Source organism: Camelus dromedarius, chromosome 27 (genome assembly GCF_036321535.1).
Source record: "Camelus dromedarius isolate mCamDro1 chromosome 27, mCamDro1.pat, whole genome shotgun sequence".
NCBI classification, from domain to species: Eukaryota; Metazoa; Chordata; class Mammalia; order Artiodactyla; family Camelidae; genus Camelus; species Camelus dromedarius.
This window is the reverse complement of record NC_087462.1, coordinates 17,872,869-17,892,806: the sequence shown is the minus strand read 5'-3', so window position 1 is coordinate 17,892,806 and position 19,938 is coordinate 17,872,869. Positions and strand designations below refer to the sequence as shown.

Genomic DNA, 19,938 nt, shown 5'->3' with positions numbered 1-19,938 from the left:
CAGAGGCACAGGTAGATTAAATGGGTCCCAACTCCACGTCACAGGGAGCTGAAGGAAGAGAAAGCAGAGCCCAGAATGTGTGCTTTCTGACCTCCGTGCAGTACCTCTGTTGTCTGTTTTACAGACAGGTTAGCAAACCAGGAAGGCGATGGTCTCCCGTTTGCAGCGCTGCAGTGAGGTGGCTTACCTGAGTACCCTGAGCACCGGCGTGTTGGGGATGCTGGGGTGTGAACACGGGGCTTCCAGCCCGCAGATGACTCTCCCCTCGATGCGGTCTCTGGTCTTTGGCCAGTACACCCTCCTCCCACCATCCCTGGAGGGAAGACCCTACCCTCTGCCAAGTCTTTCTTTTGCCCCAAACAGTCATGTGTCTGTCAAATGACTGGCAGCTCTGACAAGTGCGTGTGGGTCAGAATTGAGACTGGGAGAAAGGCGGGGGAGTTTCATGGCTCAGTTTTAGGGTGATTTTTATTTGAGAAATATAGGCAGTAAACTTCTGGTTCCAGGTCATTTACCAGCTTAAAGAATAGACATTTAACTTCTCTATTTTTTTCCCCATCTTTTCCCTCTGCATCTGTGAGAGATTTCCTTTCATACAAGTCAGAATTTTCACCTGATGCTTCATTTTTCTAACGCAGTCAAAAATAACCCTTTGATTTTTCTTACCGTGACATCAGAAAGACTAATAAAAATTCCAATTTCCGTATCTGCTGTCTGCGAATAGAAAGTTTAAAATAATCACGAAAGATCATATCAATGTCCTCTGGATGGTCTACAACATTCCTTTGACTGGGTTTATCTTTTCACTTAATTGGTACATTCTTCCTATTTTGATCAGCAGTGCCGAAGCCCTCTCCCTCCCCACGCTTTATAGACTCTGTTCATATACTGTGCCTCATTATCTGCCTTAGCAACTCAAAGGCAATCCCATTCATGTGGCCCTTTATTACTGTGAAGGAGTCTGCTACGTGGGATAGCTGAAATGCTTCCTAACCGACACCAGCAAAATATCCAGACATTTAAACCATTTTTTTCCCTCAGTCTGTTCTTTTTAGCTGAGTAACCTAGACAACTATCTTTTTTGAAAAGCTTTCATCACACCTTGGCACTTCCCTGTATCTGTTTCTTATTTACAATTGATAGTGAAGCCAGAAAAGACTCAATAGTCTTGAATAATTTGAGCTCGCCACCCGTTTCCATGCAGAACTGTTAATACGGTGCAGGTGAATGGGTGAACGCAGATAAAATGAAGATTGGGGGACTTTGGCTTCATCCAAAGGCAATTTTCCCCAAATAAAGTACATTCAGGGAGAAGATCGAAGAATTACTTCTAATAATTCTTTTCTTCCAGGGGCGGGAATAGGAAAAAGTCTCTGCTGGTGGTATCAATTATATTCCCTTTCCTAGTCTGTTGCAAGAACTCTGCTATGCCCACAATGTGGGGACCAGCTTTACCCCAAATGGGGTTAGTAAAAGGGTTAAACTCCACCCCAGCTATCATCACATAGGGGTGATTTCCGATTGTGATCTAGTGTTAAAACTAAAAAAATAACAATGCCAGAAGAACTGAAAATGAACACAGCCTGTGTCCCTCTAACTCATAACAGATTCAAGCCCTAGACAGCCCTTCTGGGGGTCCGGCCTTTCCTGGAGCCCCGGCATCTGGTCAGTGAAATGGGAGTGACAGCACCTGCTTTAGCACAAGCTCCTGAATTGCATCACAGCCTAGAAGTCTGGGTGGGAGGTCCACCACTCATTCACTCAGTGATGCGTTTATTCATCAAATGTTGATTACTTATTGAGCTTCTAAAGACCAGGTACAGGCTGGACTCTTGATAGATCTAGGGAGTAGATCCCAGCAGGACAAACAAGGCGAGCTAAATACAGATTTATTTGCAAAGGTGTGGGCGAGGCTAAGAGAAACCAGGAGGAGATGGTGCAGTTCCCTGGGGCTTGGAGCTTCAAGAGCAGTGGAGGAAGTGGTTAACTGAGCCCAGCAAAGTTGCCTGACAGCACCTGTGGTCTTAGTAGAAAAACGCAGTCAACCTGAAGTGACCTGGGAGGGAGGGAGCTGGGGATAAATCCCCTACCTGACTCACTCTCCTCCCACCCTCTCCTCTCCTGCTGGTGACCCCCTTTGGCTGAACCCAGTAGGAAACCAGAGTCAGGGAAGCTTCTTGATGAAGTGGGGAAAAGTTAGCCTCCCAGGGCCCGAGCCAAGAGGAGGAGGGGTAGGTACCAAATACAGATGTGTTCCCGTCTCTTCTACTCCCCTTTCGGAAAGAGGCTCATAGTATTAGATTAATGAGTAAGGAATGAAGATACTCATCGTGGGATTCGGGGTTAGACCCTTTCAGAAACCGTGAGAGAATGTGACTCTCAGCCACCCTAGGGTTGCTCCTTGTGACAATCGGGAAGTAATGACAAGTTCTGTGATGGATTGATTGATAGTAAAAGCCCAGCTGAACAAACCCCTAGTCACGAATATTGCACTGGTTCCCTGTTTAGCAAGATGTGCTGGTATGAGTCTGTTAGCATCCCCAGGCCCTCCTTGCCATATGGCGGAATGGAAAAGGAAGAGAAGGGGGGATAAAGAACATGTATTAAGCTTCCGACTGCACTCCAGATCCTGGGCTAGATAATTTATATACTTTATTCCATTTTTATTCTCACGAGGACTTATGAGATGTTTTATTTTTTCTGCCTTACAAATGAGGAAACTGAGTCTCTGAGAGGTTGACTGGGTAGCCCCGTGTCACACCATCAGCTGGTAAGAAAGCAGGAAAGAGATTCTCCACCAAAATTGACAAGCACCCCAGACTGGGAGTTAGGGTTCCCCCTCGCTGGCTGTGTGACTTTATACAGATAATCTCCCCTTGAACAAGTCTCTTAACGTCTCTGCTCCTTGGTGCCCATATAATGCTAAGTGAGGAACAGATATGAGGCCGGCCTGCAGGGCCCAGAAGTAACAAACGTGTGACTCAGAGCGGGTGAGGACTCTGGCCGACTGTTGCTGCTTGGAAATATGAGAGCTGACTTCCCTGAAGGAGTTTCTTTCGTCGGGTGTGTGTATGTGTGTATAATATCCTGGTTTCTAATTGTTTGCTACCAATTCACAAAAAAATGTGAAATATCATTGAGCCCAAACAATATACCCCCGTCAGTGTGATAGTCATGTGTCCGAAACATCATGTGTCCCAGACTAGCCTTTTCCTTGAGGACATAGAATCAGTATGTGCTGTGGCCCGAGGTCCTCTTTCGTTTTTTGTTCATTCACTAAGTCTTTATTCCGTGGCTGCGGTGCTTGGCACCTGTGTCAGGGCCGGGACTATGATGGCGAGCAGAAGTCCTTCCCCGCTTGGTCCTTAGGCATCGTGAGGAAGATGGACTTGAAAATACACACAAGGGCCCGACTGTTAAGCAGGGGCTTGGGGAACGTCTCGGAGGTGGAGGGCTGGAGTGGAAGGAGTCTTCTGAAGTGAAGGCCAGGCTTCCTCAAGGCTGCTCTTCCTTCTCCTGCTTTTCCTTCGGGTGCATCAGGGCACCTTCCCTCCTTCCTGATCCAGAGGAGCCCAGAGCCCTTCCTAAACTCCACCTTCCAAAGAAGCATCCTTCAACCGCAGCTGCATCCCGGCTAAGTCCCCTTCAGCCACCTGGGTCTGCCCTGGATGGAAACTGTGTGCGCTCACATCTTTCCTTCCCTACAATGCAGCTAATCCAGTTTAAGCTGCCATTTTTTTTTTAACTTAAGGAAACAAATGTTTCATTGTATGCTGAATTCTTAGGATATGCCACATGCATGAATCAGACTTTTAACCACCTGCTTTGCGGACTTTGGAGGTCAGCAGAGCCTGCCCGGGAGACCAAGCTTTTGTGACCATTACTTTCATGTTGGGAGCAGCCAGGCCCTGGGCAAGTGGAGTTCTAGGCACAGGCAGTCATGCGACAATAGCTTCAGCCTTTCTACGAGGTGACCCAGAGACAGAGTGAGCGGAGAAGGCCCTTTTCAATGAAGTATTTTTGACTCCTTGGAGGAGGGAGCTCTGAGGGGAGAGATGCTGAATATATATATATATATATTTTTTTTTTTTTTTTAATAAGAAGCAGCTTTTACCTCTTTTTCTGTGCAACATCCTGCAGTGCTTGAAGGGGGGGCCTTTGCTGAGAACATTCTTAAAATAGAGGCATGGAAACCAATCTGTCAGGTAGAAGTGTGCAGGCGGCGAGACCCTGGTTACCGTGACACCAAGCTGGGATGTGCATTATCTTGTCCCAACAGACTGATCCTGGCGGGGGGTGGGGGGTTGCCCAGAGGGTCAAGGAAGGGGCTGAGTGACCATGCCTGCATGGCCTGAAGCCTAGTACGAGAACCCTTGAGCCCCGCATGCCCTTGACCATTGCTGCTTCTGTGGTTCCAGGCATCTGGAAGACAACCAGGTCAGCGTCATCGAGAGAGGCGCCTTCCAGGATCTGAAGCAGCTGGAGCGATTGTAAGTATAGCACAGCCTCCTTTCTTAAAAAGTCTTATTTGTAAATTGGCAGCACTGTGACCTTGCTCCGAAAAGAAAAAAAAAAAAGCTCCAATGTTCAATAAAATGTTTGTTCTTATATTTAAAGCACATTAGATGCCTGTTAAAGAGATACTGAGATCCACTTAAACTTTTTTCTTTAAAAGATGCTGGAATTGGCATCTGGGGCTTGTTTTTCTGCTTCCCAGCCTTGAGCTCTCTCTTGGTAGCTGTACGTGGAGCTTGTTCCTGCCCAAGCCTCAGCCTTCCCTTTTGCTGGGGAAGGAGGACCGTGGTTAGTTATCCCCATCATGGAAGCCAGCATCAGCTACTCCCTACTCCTCTGCACGGGCGGCAGGCTCCCTTCTCAGGCCCTCTCCTCCCTGAGCCCCCTCTGCCCCATTCTCGTGGGAGAAGAATTCAGGCGAGTGGGCGAGGCCTTCGGTGTGCCTGTTTCTCCTCTGAGTGATCATCAGCCTGTGCCAGGAAGCCCACATATTTCCACGAGAGAACGCATTGCCAGTGGTTTAAAAATAGGCCACTGTTCTGAGTCTGTCAGAGGGAGAGAGGAAGAGGGGTGGGGATGGGGGATGGAGGAAGCCTCCATTTGTTTTATTGATTAATGCTTTTGCAGAAGACTCCTGGGTCACTTTGATGCGGGGGAGGGGAGCTGCTCAGATGGTTAAGTGGGCAGCTTCACCTTTCCTCGGTTAATCACATCTGGCAGCTCATAACATCTGGATATTTGCTTTCTGCCCTTTGAGTGGGGATTGTCCCCAAGAGCACTTAGTCATGCTGGTGGGCGGCTCTTCCCACGTTTCCCTCCGTATCCTGGTTGACCTGCCATTTCAGCCTCCTTCTCCTGCAGTTCAGGGGACGGGGCTGCATCAGCTCACTGCTCTCCCTCTTACCTGGAAGGATCCTTCCATAGTTACCTGCCCTGTTGCCAACTCTCATCTACAGGGATGCGCTTGGGTAAGGTGGAGGGCCTGCCGCCCACTTGTTCGCGTTGTGATCCGCCATCTTTTCCCTTGGAGCCACTCCCTCTGGGGCGACATGGGAAGGGGAAAGGGCCATTACCCAGTAAAATCCTTAACTCCCCACTCTGTGGTATGCACTGTCTCGTTTATTGCTCTCCTTCCAGGGCAGAGGTCAGCATGGCATGTCCTACTGTTGCTGGTTTTGAGAATATGACATTTATTCCTTAATAGGGAAAATAGATATACAAATAATGAATGTTGCTTCTGTTTATACTTTAAAGTTTCTTAAAATTTTAATTCTTCTCCTTATTTAGACCAAGGGGGGAAAAAGTATGTGTTGAACCTGCTTCCTTTGTATGAAATACTCAAATTTACCGGGGCAGAATAAATACAAAACCCTTTGTGATAAGGCCGCTTCTTGCTTAGTGTTCTGATTAGAAGTGTAAATAAATTCCCATTTCATTAATTTCATGGTTGTTGGGAAGGAACTAATTGAGTACCGTGGACATGCTGGGACCTCTGCCAGTGTGTTATATGCTGTCTGTAATTTTATCCCCACAAAATTCCTAGGAGGTGTTATTACCCTCGTTCTGCAGATAAAGAAACAGAGACTCAGGGAGACGAAGCCAAAGAATTGTCGGGGGGGGGGGGAGGAAGCCAAGATTCAAAGCCACATCTGTCTGACATCAAAGCCCGCGTTGCTTTATACTTCCGTGCTGCAGACATTAGATGAAGTGTGATCTTTAGCAATGGTCCTGCAAATAGCCTGTCATGCACCCATTTAACTCCAGGGACTATCCGTGGGATATTCTAGCAAAAGGTCTTTTCTTTGGCTTGGTGAACACGGCTGAAACACCGTGCATGTCTGGGGCACCGAGGGGAGTACAGCTGCAGGGTAAACCTGGCTGTTTCTCTACTTCGGTGTATTAGGAGGGCAATGCTAGCTGCTGTACTAGATACACCCTCAAGTCTCATCATTTAAGACGGTGGAAGTTTACTTTTTATTCATATAAAACCCAACAAGGGCACTCCTGGTCACCGGGCCTCTCTCCTCCAAGGGGAGACTTCAGGACGTGGGCTCCTTCCACTCCCCGGCTCTACCATCTTTAAATCTTGGCTTCCAAGTTACCAATGTTTGTCTGCATCAAGCCAGCAGAAGGGAAAACAGCAGGAAGGACTGCACATGGGGGGTTTTCACAGGCAGGACCTGGAAAGAGTACATGTTACTTCTGCTCTTCCGTACCTGAGGCTAGAACTCAGCCACGCGGCCGCCGTAAACTGCAGGGGAGGTTGGGGAGGTCGTCCAGCTCTGTGCTCTGGAATGAGAGGAAACAGGCTTAGTGAGCAGCTAGCCAGTCTCTGACTTGTATTGCAAGTGAGCTGAAGAAGTACTTGGTCCGGAAGAAGAATGGAAGCGTAGGCAGCTGGACCAGTGTGCACAGCGGGAGAGGCACCCTCGTTTAAGGCTCTTCCGTGTCGGAGTGTATGTGACGTTATCCTGTCTGGGGTTCATCTGGTTTTGGTTACCAGTCTGTCCCCGGGACAGAGAACTACAGAATGGGAAAACACAGTGTGTGTGCTAGTAACAGCGGACAGAGTAGATGGCTGATTGTGCTGGCTTATCTTACCTGTGTCTCTGGATTTGGTAGTGGGTTCATCTCTCTCGATCACCCTCTGAAAAAGAGTCTGGAAATTATGTCATTTCTGTGATGTCTGTTTTCGTTTGGAGCGGTCATCATTGGTGTGATCTCCTGAGACTTACAGGGGAGGGGGGAGAATTCTGGCCTTCAGGTCTCTATTCAGGAAATTCTCTGTTCCTCCATGAGAGGACTCCTGCTCCAGACTGAGTTAGGTGCCCTTCTCCCATGACAACACATGATTGTCTATATCATAGCATGTATTCCGCATTTGCCTGATTGTCTCTCCCCAAAACATGAGTATTTTGAGGTGAGGAATTGTGTTCCTTTTAGCTGCTAATCTTAACGCCTTCCACAAGGCATGGTAGGAAGTACCATTGTAGAATTTTTATCAAAAACTTGAGGTTTTGTTCTATACCAGTGGTTCTGAACTGGCGCCAATCCCCACCCCAACCCCTTGGGCCAGAGGACCATGTCTGGAGACGTTTTTGGTTGTCACAACTGCAGGATGCTAATGGCATGTAATGGGTAGAAGTCAGGAATGTTGCTCAACACTCGTACAATATACAGGACAGCTCCCACAACAAAGAATTACATCCCCAAATGTTAATAGGTTTCAGGTCAAGAAATAGCTCTTTCCTATTATGTGCTAGGTGCCATCTGAGTCACAACATATGCCATATCATTTAGTCCATATAACAATATTATGAGGTTAGAATTATCATGTTCCTTATGTGATAAAATACAAAATTCAAAGCATTGCCCATGAAGTATTATCGCTAAATATGCTTGCCCTAAATCTAATTTAGTTAGATTTCTCTTCTGGTTTCCAGGAAGTGAACAGGATAGAGGAGCAAGTTAAATAAAACCAGGAGGAGACAAACAAATCCTGGCGGTGGGCCATTCTATAAGATAACTGCTCTGGTCTCTTCAAAAGTCATTGCAATGAAGGAGGTGGGACTTGATTCTTTTAGGTTAAAGGAAGCTTAGGATAGAAACAGCATAAAAAATTGGGAAGGTTAATGGAGTTTAAATGAAATTAAAAGATTAAATGAAATTGAAAGATTAAATGAAATTAAAAGATTAAATAAAATTAAAAACTGAAACAAGGAGTAGAAAGTATGTATGTCCTATATCTATCAAGAAATTGAACCTTTGATTAAAATATTTCACTAAGGATAGTCTAGGCTCAGATGGCTTCACCAGTAAATTTGACCAAAGTTTTAAGAAATAAGTAGTATTGATTTAGGATAAACTAATTCTATAAAAATAAAAAAAAAGAGCTTTTGTCGTTGGGACATCACAATCTTTGTAGCAAAACTCAGCAAAGGTATTTCAAGAGAAAGTATAAACCAACCTATTTCATGAATATTTATATGAATTTCCTAACAAAATATTAGCAAAATGAATGTGGAGGTACTTGAAAAGGATGTATTGTGACCAAGTTTGATTTATTCAAGTAAGGCAAGGTTGGTTTAATATTTGAAAACTCTCCCCTCAAATAAAAACATGCTAAATAGCTGGGACGGCAGTACCAAAGACTCACAGACCAAATTTACAGTAAAAATAGTTGAGAAAGGATCCCAGTCAGCACCTGCCTCCCCTGTACAAGCAGGTGGGGAAAAACAGCTGGTGGTTGTAAGACGGTTACGTCGTCTCACCTGTGTGGGAGAAAGCAGAGGGAGGGCCTTGAGAGCGGGAGATTGCCTAAGTTCCGGATACATACTCACTGGAAAACACAGTGCTCAATCTGAGAAAAGCTGTCAAATCAGAAGGGAGTTTGAATAGATCCAATTCATGGTTACGTACAAAGGACTCATAATGTGATACTGACTAATTAGTACTCGGAGTATTCTGGGTCCTGTAAATTCTTCAAACTAGCCAAAACAAGGCCCTTTTCTAAAGTCCTAGCATTGATAAGAAACTTTTGGGAGTAGTCAATCAGAACAGGAACAATAGTAGAAAGGAAAAGAGAACTTATTGATAAAGGTGTTAGAAATCACCAGAAGAGTCAGATGTTAGAAAATGGAAGGCCGTGTTTTCCATTGGTTTGCCAAAGCAAAACAGAACACACGTGCACACACATGCACACACACACACACACACACCCTGCCCTCCCCCCAAAAACATCCCACCAAGAATGAGTTCTAAACTCTTAAAGCTAAAAAGTTATCACTTCCCAACCCTCCTTCATAAAATGACAGGGAATTTCTTTCATTTAAGAAATAAGCAACCAAGAAGATTATGATTGAGGCCCATACAGAAATTTTTATAAGAAAAATGAAGAAGAAGAAACGTCACAACCTCCACAGAAACAATGAAAACATGCAAGAAAGAGGCACCCACAAAACAGATGAAAACTGCAGTAGAATAGTTTAATAAAACTAGCTGCACAAATTTAAGATCTTATAAACTCTAAAAGAACAACATAAACCTGAATTTTAAAAACTCAAAAAGTAGATGATTAGAGAAAAGTAGGATTTGAAAGGAGGGGCAGAGAACTCAAGAAACAATTTAGGAATAAAAGAAGTCATTTCTAAATAAAGACTGCCCGCCCCGAAGAAGAACAAGCTTGGAAGAATTACACTATCCAATTTCAAGACTTACTATAAACATACAGTAATCAAGACAGCATGGTATTGGCGAAATAATAGACATATAAATTAACAGAACAGAATAGAGAGCCCAGAAATAGACCCATTCAAATATAGTCAACTGATTTTTGACAAGGGTGTAGAGACAGTTCAATGGAGAAATAGTCTTTTCAATAAATGGTGCTGGGAAAATTGGATGTTCATATGCAGAAAATTGAACCTAGACACAAACCATACGTCTTATACAACATTTAATTCAAAATGGGTCTTAGACCTAAATGTAAAATGTAAAACTGTAAAACTTCTAGAAGAAGACATAAGAGAAAAAAAAATCTACATGACTTGAGTTTGAGGATGAGTTTTGTTGTTTTTTTTTTTTTTTTACTGTAACACCAAAAGCCTGAGATCCATGAAAGAAAAAAGTTGGTCAATGGAACTTTATTAAAATTAAAATTTTTTTGCTCTAGAAAGGACACTGTTAGGAGAATGAATAAGCAAGTCACAGACTGGGAGAAGATTTTTGCAAAGCACATATCTGATAAAGAACTTGTATACAGGATATATAGAGAAGTTTCAAATCTCAGCAGTAAGAAAACAAACGCTCTTACCCACAAAAGAAAGAAAGAAATGAAGGAAGGAAGGAAGGAAGGAAGGAGCAAAAGATCTGAAGAGGCACTTCACCAAAGAAGGTATATAGATGGCAAATAAACATAGGGAGACAGTCTCAGCATCATTTTCACTTGGGTAATGCAAATTAAACAATGGTGAGGTACTGTTGCACACCTACTAGAATGGCTGAAATGCTAAAAACTGACAATACTATCTGCTGGTCAGGAGGTAGAGTAACTGGAATTCTCATTTATTACTGCTGATGATGCAAAATGGTACAGCCACTTTGGAAGAAAGCTTAGCAGTTTCTTAAAAAGCTGAACATCGTTGTATCTCATCATCAGATCAGTGGTTGCTAGGGGTTCAGGGAAGAAGAGGGGTTGGAGGGTGGAATGGGTGAAGCATGGGAGAGGACGGACTTAGGGTGGTGAAACTCCGCTGTATGATGCTGAAATAGTGGGTGCTTAGCATATGCATTGATCAAAATCAATAGAATTTGACAGCACCAAGACTGAGCCTTAATGCATGCAAATTAAAAGTATCATTTAAGAAACTGGAGGATCCCATGATGAAATGCAGACTGTGATGAATGTATGAATCAACCTCACTGAAGGTGATGGAGGAAAAGACTGACCGAAGTAGATTTGAAATGAGTGGAGTCTATGAGACTAAAGACAAAAGGACTAGCACAGAAGAACTGTGCTCTAGTTGAGAGTTGTTTCCCACAGGGTATGGGTTAACAAATCTGAAATCACTATCCACGTACATTGGGATTAACAACGGTTGGTGGGGCAGGTTTCTCACTGTTGAAATGGTGGTTACAGACAAGCAATGGAGAAAGCTGTAATGACCCAGGAGGTAAGGGATTAGAGTTGGAGACATCAGTATGAACAAATGCTTAACCCAATATAGATACTTTCACTTAATACAGATGGACAAATACATAGAAATATTTATTGTTATGTGAATACACATAGGTTTGCATACAAGCAAATATTTACTTGCTCTCTTAGCAAGATGGCTCTAGAAGCAGTAACACTGCAGTGGCATTGAACATGCCTGGCATGTATGAGATCTGGGTTTCTAATACAGTTCTCTATTAAAAAGGAACTACAGTCTCTTGGAGAAATGGATTGATTCCAGGACTGGGGCTGAGATAGGCTGTGCCAGAAGGGAAGTGCTCAGAGACAACAACAATAACCAAGACATGGAAACAACCTAAATGTCCATCAACAGGTGACTGGATAAAGAAGCTGTGGTATATTTTTACAATGGAATACTACTCAGCCATAAAAAAGAATAAAATAATGCTATTTGCAGCAACATGGATGGCCCCAGAGAATGTCCTTCTAAGTGAAATAAGCCAGAAAGAGAAAGAAAAATACCGTATGATATCACTTATATGTGGAATCTAAAAAAAGAAGACAAATGAACTTATTTACAAAACCAAAACAGACTCACAGACATAGGAAACAAAACGATAGTTACCGGGGGGAGGGGGTTGTGAAGGGATAAGTTGGGAGTTCTAGATTTGCAGATACTGACTGGTATACATAAAATAGATAAATAAGTTTATACTGTGTAACACAGGGAGCTAGCTATATTTGATATCTTGTAGTAGCTTATGGGGAAAAAAGAATATGAAAATGAATTATTTGTATATTCATGTATGACTAAAGCATTGTGCCGTACACCAGAAATTGACACAACATTGTAAAAAAAATACAAAAAAACCAACAACAAATGCACAATCATGGGATATGACAAAAGGACATCAGAGCCAACTAAGAGAGCTCCTAACAGCCAAAGCTGAAACAATTTGATCGACAAATAAATAAATCAGTGTTGTATTATAAGTATATACCAAAGTATAAAATAAATATCCATGAGTTCATACTGCTGTCAATAAATTATTGAGTAAATAAGTGGGGAGAGGAGAAGTCGCCCATGCAGAAAATTCTGAGTAATTTATGTAGGTTTCCTGCCCTCAAGGAGGTGCCGCATTACCCTTCACTCCTTAAATGTGGGCTTTGCAGAGTGACGTCCTTCAAAAGAGTACTGTGCGAAAAGGGGAGGGTGGGAAATAGTAACTTTACAGTGGAGAAATGTGACCCGCACCACCTCAGCCAGGTGATCAAGGTCCATACCATGTTGATGGTATGTATCTTGGATATGGTGTGATGAAAACAGTCGTTTACTTGGGTAATGCAGATGTGATCTTCATCTCAAAAAGCCGTCACCCCAGTCTAATGAGAAAGACATCAGGCAAATCTCAACTGAGGGATATTCTAAAAAGTGTGTGAATTGTCTGCAATACTGTCGACGTCATCAAAGACAAGAGAAGCCAGAAACTGTCATGGCCGATAGGAGCGTGGGAGACGTGACAGCTCAATGTAATGAGGAGTCCTGGGTGGTACCCTAAAACAGAAAAAAAAGACATAGGTAAGAACTAAGGGAATCTTAATAAAGTATTGACCTTGGTTAATAATAATGTGTTAATACGGGGTCACTATGGCAAATGTACTGTATTAATGTCAGATTTTAATACTGGAAACTGGGTGGGAGGTGTGTGAGATCACTCTGTACTGTCTTCCCAACTTTTATGTAAATCTAAATCTATTCTAATATAAAAAAATTTATTTAAAAAAGTTGACTGTTCCAAATCCCACTTGAATTAGAGATTCATGGGCAAGATAAATGTTGTTATTGTTTTACACCGAAAATACGTACTAACTTAGATGGAATTCAAGAGCAGATAAATGTAATGGATAATATTTTAAGAGAAATGGAAAATGGAAAGGAAAAAATTTTAAATCAATAAGAAACAAATATGGAGGTAAAAGGAATTTAAGAGAAAGTGAAAGACGTAGAAGTCAGTAAAGAAGTTTTAATACACGTAGAATATGAATCTCTGAGGAGGAAAACTACAAAATGCAACAAAACAAAACTAATAGTAATGAAAAAATTCTTGAAATAAAAGATGATTTGAAGGCACATACTGAAAGGACACCAGATGCCTGGAAAAACAGACCTTGCAGGTTCAAAACTAAACATTTTAATAAAACAATTGTATTTTAAAGGGAAAAAAAATCCTTAAACATTCAATCAATTTGATACTCATAACGGAAAAGAAAATCAGATTTCCAGCGTAGTTTTGACCCCAAAGCTAGAAAACAACTGAATAACTTTTTAGGGACACAAACTGTGAAGCAGAGATTTTATAAACTGTGAATCAGAGCCATACGTATATTCAAGAGTAATGATGACCAAAAAAAAAAAAAAATTATGAGCATTCAGGAACTCAGGCATCATTGTTTTCATGGAGCTCTTCTTAAGGAATCTCCCAGAGAACAAGTTTCATACAACCGAAAGACTGGAGAGAGATTGGCCTAAGGACAGATACGGTCCACACTTCTCCTCGAAGTTAGGTGGGGACTTGATAGAATTCTGTGGGATGAGGGAAGTCCTGTCCTCTCCCTGATCCTCCATCCCCGCTCCCTTTCCCTGTGCTGGCTAAACTGACAGGACTCTGTAGAGACACAAAATGGAAGGGTTCTGAATCCCTGCTGACGTGCAGATGGCTATGACATGAACCAGCGATAAATTTCTGTTGTCTCTTAAATAATGATGTATTTCTTCCCACTAGCAGAATAAATGAGAAAAGTCCTTTCATCTCCAAAGATGCTAAAAAAAAGCATTTAATGAAATTCAACACTAATTCATAAAGTATTTAAAATACTAAGAATAAAATGGAACTTCTTTACAAAAACCCTGAAACAAACATCATAATTAATGGTGAAACATTTAAAGTGTTCCTCTGGAAAGACACCTATCATCATGACTCCCATTCAGCATTGTATTGGAAATCCTGGTCCTGGCAACGATTTAAAAAAAAGGAAGGATGGAAGAATAGGGAAAGAATAGGCATAAGGATTAGAATAGAAGAAATATAAATGTCATTATTTGCAGGTGCCATGATTATAAGTATAGAAAATACAAAATAAGCTGCAGATAAGCTATCAGGATTCCTAAATGAATTCCTCAGATCACTGGACACAGTATCAGTATACCAAAAAATCAATATAATTTCTATATACCAGCAACAAATAATTAGGAAATTTTTTTAAATGATGTTTATAACAGCATCAAAAAAAGTCAACTGCCCAGGAATAAATCTAATGAAAGATGTGCAAAGCTTTAACAGAGAAAACCACAAGTGTTACTGGGGAAAAAAATGAAAGATGACTCAGATACAGCACAATACATTATGTTCATGGATTAGAAAGTGCAGTATCTCAAAAATGTCGGTTCTCTCCCAATTGATACATAGATTCAGTGCAGTCCTAATGCTAACAGGTAGGTTGTTGTGGAAATGGTTAAATGATTCTAAAGTTTACACGGAAATGCAGTTGGCCAAGCGTAGTCAAGACAGATTGAAGACCCAGACAATTGGAGGACACTTGGTGTCTAGAGGACAGAGATGGTGCTGTGAAGTAGCTTGGAATGGATGCTCTAATAAATTGTGATGGAGTAATTAAATATGGAAAACAAATAATCTTGCCCCCTGGCTCATACCATTCACAAAATCAGTTACAAGTGAATTGTAGATTTACATTTGAAAGATAAAATAGTAACCCTTCTGGAAAATAACATAGAATATCTTCATGACTTTGGGGTGGTTGACATTTCTTAAGCAGGATACAGAAGGCACTAAATTTCCAGGAAAAAAAAAAAAACAGAAAAATTGGACTACATTAAAATCACTTTTGTTCATCAAAATACATCATTAATTGAGTGAAAAAGCAGGTCACAGGGTGGGTAAAGATATGGGCAGCGCATGTAACTGACACAGAAGTTACATTGCGAATACGTAAAGAACTTCTGCAAATTAATAAGAAAAAGAAAAATGACCCAGTAGAAAAATGGTTAAGGGTTTTGAACAGGCACTTCGGAAGAGAGGATATCCCAATGGCCAAGGGTCATATGAAAAGACGCTCAATGTGCCATTAGTCTTCAGAGATGTATAAAATAAAACCACAGGGACATACACTCTACGCTCATCAGAACAGTGTAAGAAAACTTACAAGTTGATTATGATGTGAAACAAACTACATTCATACCCTGCTATGGGACTCATTGACTCTGCTACTCCAGAAAACTCTCTGGCAATGTCAAGTAGAGCCGAACATACACACACCCCATGACCCGGCAACTCTGCTCCTCCATTTACATCCCACAAAAAACATCACACACAAGGATGTTCACAGCAGCACTCTTTGCCATAGCCCCCAACTGGAAACGAGCCAAATGCTCATCAACATGAGAAAAAAAATCAACTGTGGTATGTTTATACCATGGGATAGACTGATGGAGAGGGGAGACAGCCAGCACAGAAAAACTACTGCTACACGTGACAACATGACAGATCTCAGACACAGAGTAAGTGACAGAAGCAGGACATAAAAGAATTTATGTTACTCGATTCCAAATCAGGCAAAAGCAATCTATGGTATTAAAAGTCAGGATAGTGTTTATCATTGGAAGGTTGTAAACGGAAGGGGGCTTTAAGGGGTTTCTGGGGTGTACCATCCTGTTTTGAGATCTGGGTAGAGGTTTGGTGGATCTGTTCACTGGGTGGAAATGCTACAAACCATACAATTCCAACTTGTGCATTTTCTGAATATATGTTACACTTCAAAAAATTATTTTAAAAAGAGATTTTAGACACAGATGTGAGAATCAACTTCAATCCATGGCTCTTAACTGAAGCCTGGTTTGAAAAAATTAATGTGTAAAATAAAATTTGGGGACAAATGGAGAAATCTGGGAAGTGGACTGGGTATCAGATGATGTTAGAGAATTACTAGTTTTGCTAAATATGATAATGGTACTTAGTTACATAAGAGAATCTTCATATTTGTGGGGGGGGGGAGTGCATGCTGAAGAATTCAGGGACCAAGTGGCCTGATGTCTATCATTCACTTCAAAGTGGTTCAGTAAAGAAAACAAAAGCAAAGGTAGCAAAATGCAAACAACCATTGAATTGAAGTGGTGGGCATAGGAATGCTCAAGATACATTGTGCCTTTTCTGTATGTTTGAACATTTTGTTGATAAAAAAACATTTAATGTATTTAAAAAAATGATCATATCCCTTTCACAGAGGAAAAAACTGAAGCTCAGATAGTTAAAGTAACTTGCCATGCTGAGATTCGAATCTGGGACTATTCCGAATTCAGGAACTAGGGGGGAAAAAAAGGTCCCTGTCAAGACCTAGCAGGAGACTGAGATATTATGTTATTCAGTTTCCTCATTCTGCAGACAAGGAAACAGGCTAGAGAGGAATTTGACTTCCGTGAGATGTTCCCGCAGCGTACAGTATTTGAGGGGTCGAGCTGCCTTGGGTTAGCTCGGTTTTCCAAAGAACAGAGCACAGTGGCGCCCTTAGCTCTAACCCAAAGTTCACATTTACTCTTTAATTAGATGTGAAGTAAGTAGCTAGATTGTATATTTAAATGCGTATATGTGGCAAATACATATGTTTTTAAATTACTGCAAGAGTCATTTTGTTCCTGGTGGATAGAACTCTGCTTGTCGCACCATCACTAACATGTCTTATTTCCCTGGAGCTCATCATTTACAGGCCAGACCCTCCAACAGCCCATGAATGTGGCTTTTTCTTCATTCGGCCTCATTTGTATCAACATCAAAGCCTGAGCATTGTTATTAACTCAGAATTATGGACAGGGTTTTCTTTGTGAAATTTATCGCCTGCGGTGTCAACACTTAAATTACTCTAAGTTCTTGGGAAAAAAAAAAAAAAAACAACCAGTATCTGTGTGGGTATAAGCTGCCAACACCACAAAGACCACCGCTGACAGATTTTTGATTAGTTTATATTATTATCCCCTATTAAAAAAAAACCCAACAACTTCTATCTTGGAATATTTTTTCCATTGGTTCCTTAAGAATTACAAGACAGACGGAAAGGAAGCTATACAATTTATTTAGGCAAATATCAGGGGGAGAATAAAAGCTAGGGAAGATCTTCACGGCCATTGGAGGCCCAGGTGGGACCACAGGGCTGCGGGCATAGGCCAGCCCTACTTGACTCCTGCCACCAACCTCGCTCTCCTCTGGTCGTATTGAAAGGACTGAGGTAGAAGAAGAGGAGGCTGTTGGCAGACTTACCCCTAAACCCTCCAGATTGCCATATAGTGGATGATGGGGCTCTCTCCTAGGGAGGGAACAAAACTCAAGAGTGTAGGGTCAGTGATGGCAGGAATTTAAGCCAATAATGTAGGAAGAAATTATCGCAGGGCAGTAAGGAACCTGGGCTCTGGTGTTCAGGCTCACATTTACATGCTGTTTGACCTTGGACAAAATTAATGAGCCTCTTTGAGCCTCAGATGCCTCATTTATAAAACATCTCTATATCTGCCTCATAGGGCTGAAACTAAATAGCATGCATGCAAAGCATTGAGGATAGTCTCTGGCTTGTCATAAATGCTCCTAAGCCTTTCACTTCAGTCTCTGAAGCAGGACTGAAAAAAATGACTGATTTTGTGTTCCTGGGGAATCTCTTGAGACAGAGATTGTCATATTTTTTCCCAGCAGCTTCCTCTCCCACCCACCCCACTGCAGCCCATCCACCTCCAGAGGGGCGTGCAGGAGAAATTTTTCATCTTGTGTGTTCGACAGTTCAGTGTTAACAGGCGTTTACTGAGCATCTTCTGTGCACCAGGTATTGTGTTAGCACTAGCATTTTGGGGGAAAATACGAGGGAATCCTTGTCTTCGAGGAGCTTACTGGGAAGGCAAGCATGTAAACATGTGTCTTTCAACGTGGCAGATATTGGACTTTGAAGAGTGCAGAGAGGTCTCTACTGGAGAGGTCAGGGGAAACTTTACCAAGGAGGCATCGCTTGAACTGGGTCTTGAAGATAAAATAGGAATATAAATCATGACTACCAGTTTGACAAAGAATGATGCATCTGGGGCCATTTAGGATGGGGACACGAAGAACAGGGGCCACTCTCTGGAAGCTTCCACAGGCCCGTCCATTTGCTAGTTTAGTTAGAGTGAGTGTGTGGTGGACACTTAGCCTAATGATTATAAAATGAAGCCCATGGACTCTAGAGTTAGGTTAGACCTGGATTTGAACCTGGATCAATCTTCTCCTTTCACTCACTGGCTCTGAGACCTCGGGAAAGTTCCTTAATAGCTCCAAGTACTGTCAGTTAGGTGGAGATAATCATTGTTGAGCAGAGTTGCCTTTCAACCAGAGGCTTATCTCTGAAGTTGGTATGAAAGGTAAAAATGGAAGATATTCAGAATTACTGACAATTTGGTTCTACCTCTCATAAGTAAGACTTACAGGGACCATTTGGAATCCCCATCAACAAAAAAAGGCTGACCATGAGCAGCCCATGAGGACTGAGAGGTTGAGGGAGGAACAGAGCAGAGGCATTTGGAGGCACAGGTTCATTGAGAAGGATGACTGATAGGACCTTCTGCAGCTTATGTTTCTCCCTTGTTCTTCTCTAATTGTTGCTGGGTGCCTGCACTTCGGTTCGCTCACAGGTTAAATGCATACATGACGTGCTGACTCTGTTAACCTACTTCACCAGGCTCTCATGAGATTACCCTTGTGAAGCATTTCACACCGTGACTAGCACAGTTATCACACAGTATCTTTAGCCATCCTCCTGGACCCTCCTTCTCTCCCTTCTCTGCATCATCATCGTAGGTCAAGAGTGATGAACAAGGAAAGAACCATTTCTTTGACCAAGTGAACCCAATGACTGCATTTTCACTCACTGGCGTCTTTCCATCCTTAGGTCACACGCCGCCTGCCAAACACACACCAAGTCGCCTTCCTGACCTTGTTCCACCATCAGAAGTGGTCAAAGCATGTTTTTTTTTTTTATCGAAAAACAAGCTTTATCGTATTTTCTGTCTGATAGCAGTGAAGGCGTTGTCAGAAAGTTACGTATCTGCTAAAGCATTCTAAAAAGCCGCACACACAAAACAATGCAAATCATCATTCTTATTTCTGTAATATTGTCCTTGTGGGGACACGGCCACATCATCCATGTAGAATTGTGCCCAGTTCTTCCCCTGAATTCCTTGAAAATCAAAAGAACCAATACTTGAGCTTAATTTGTTGTGGTCTCTTTCTTTACATCACATTGTCTGGCAAGAATTTTTAAAAATATATCTAAAGGATCAGTTTTCTCATTTCAAAGTGTAACAAGGATAATGACGCTAAGCCTGGGAATATATTAGCCATGTTTTGAATCTCAAAATGCTTACGTCTCCCTCTTTCTCTCCGTGTGTGTGTGTGTGTGTGTGTGTGTGTGTGTGTCTTCTCCAAGATGTGGAGGTTTGGAATCAAAATGGTAATTGACCTTTAACGAGAGCGCTGAGAGAACTGCTTCTGTGTAGCGTGTGGCTGTGAGCTGGATTTTAAATGTTTGATTAAGTTATTAGAGTGTTTTTGCTTTGGCATAATGTACTATAAATTGACGATTGCTGGCCAAAGCAGTCAGTCAGTGGAGAAGAATAAATTGTTTTGAGAGGTGCTTCAAAACCTGGATTTTCTTCTCTTGGA

The 19,938-nt window shown here is 42.1% G+C and overlaps 1 protein-coding gene across 3 annotated transcripts in view; it reads left to right on the top strand.

Moving 5' to 3' along the window:
• SLIT3 (slit guidance ligand 3) overlaps positions 1 to 19,938 on the top strand; it is a 610,825-nt gene that overhangs the window by 70,703 nt on the left and 520,184 nt on the right. For all 3 annotated transcript variants that reach the window (XM_064480085.1, XM_031438258.2, XM_064480086.1), the window contains exon 3: positions 4,419 to 4,490. In XM_064480085.1, the coding sequence (XP_064336155.1) occupies positions 4,419 to 4,490 (72 nt within the window). The remainder of the gene's footprint in view (positions 1 to 4,418; positions 4,491 to 19,938) is intronic.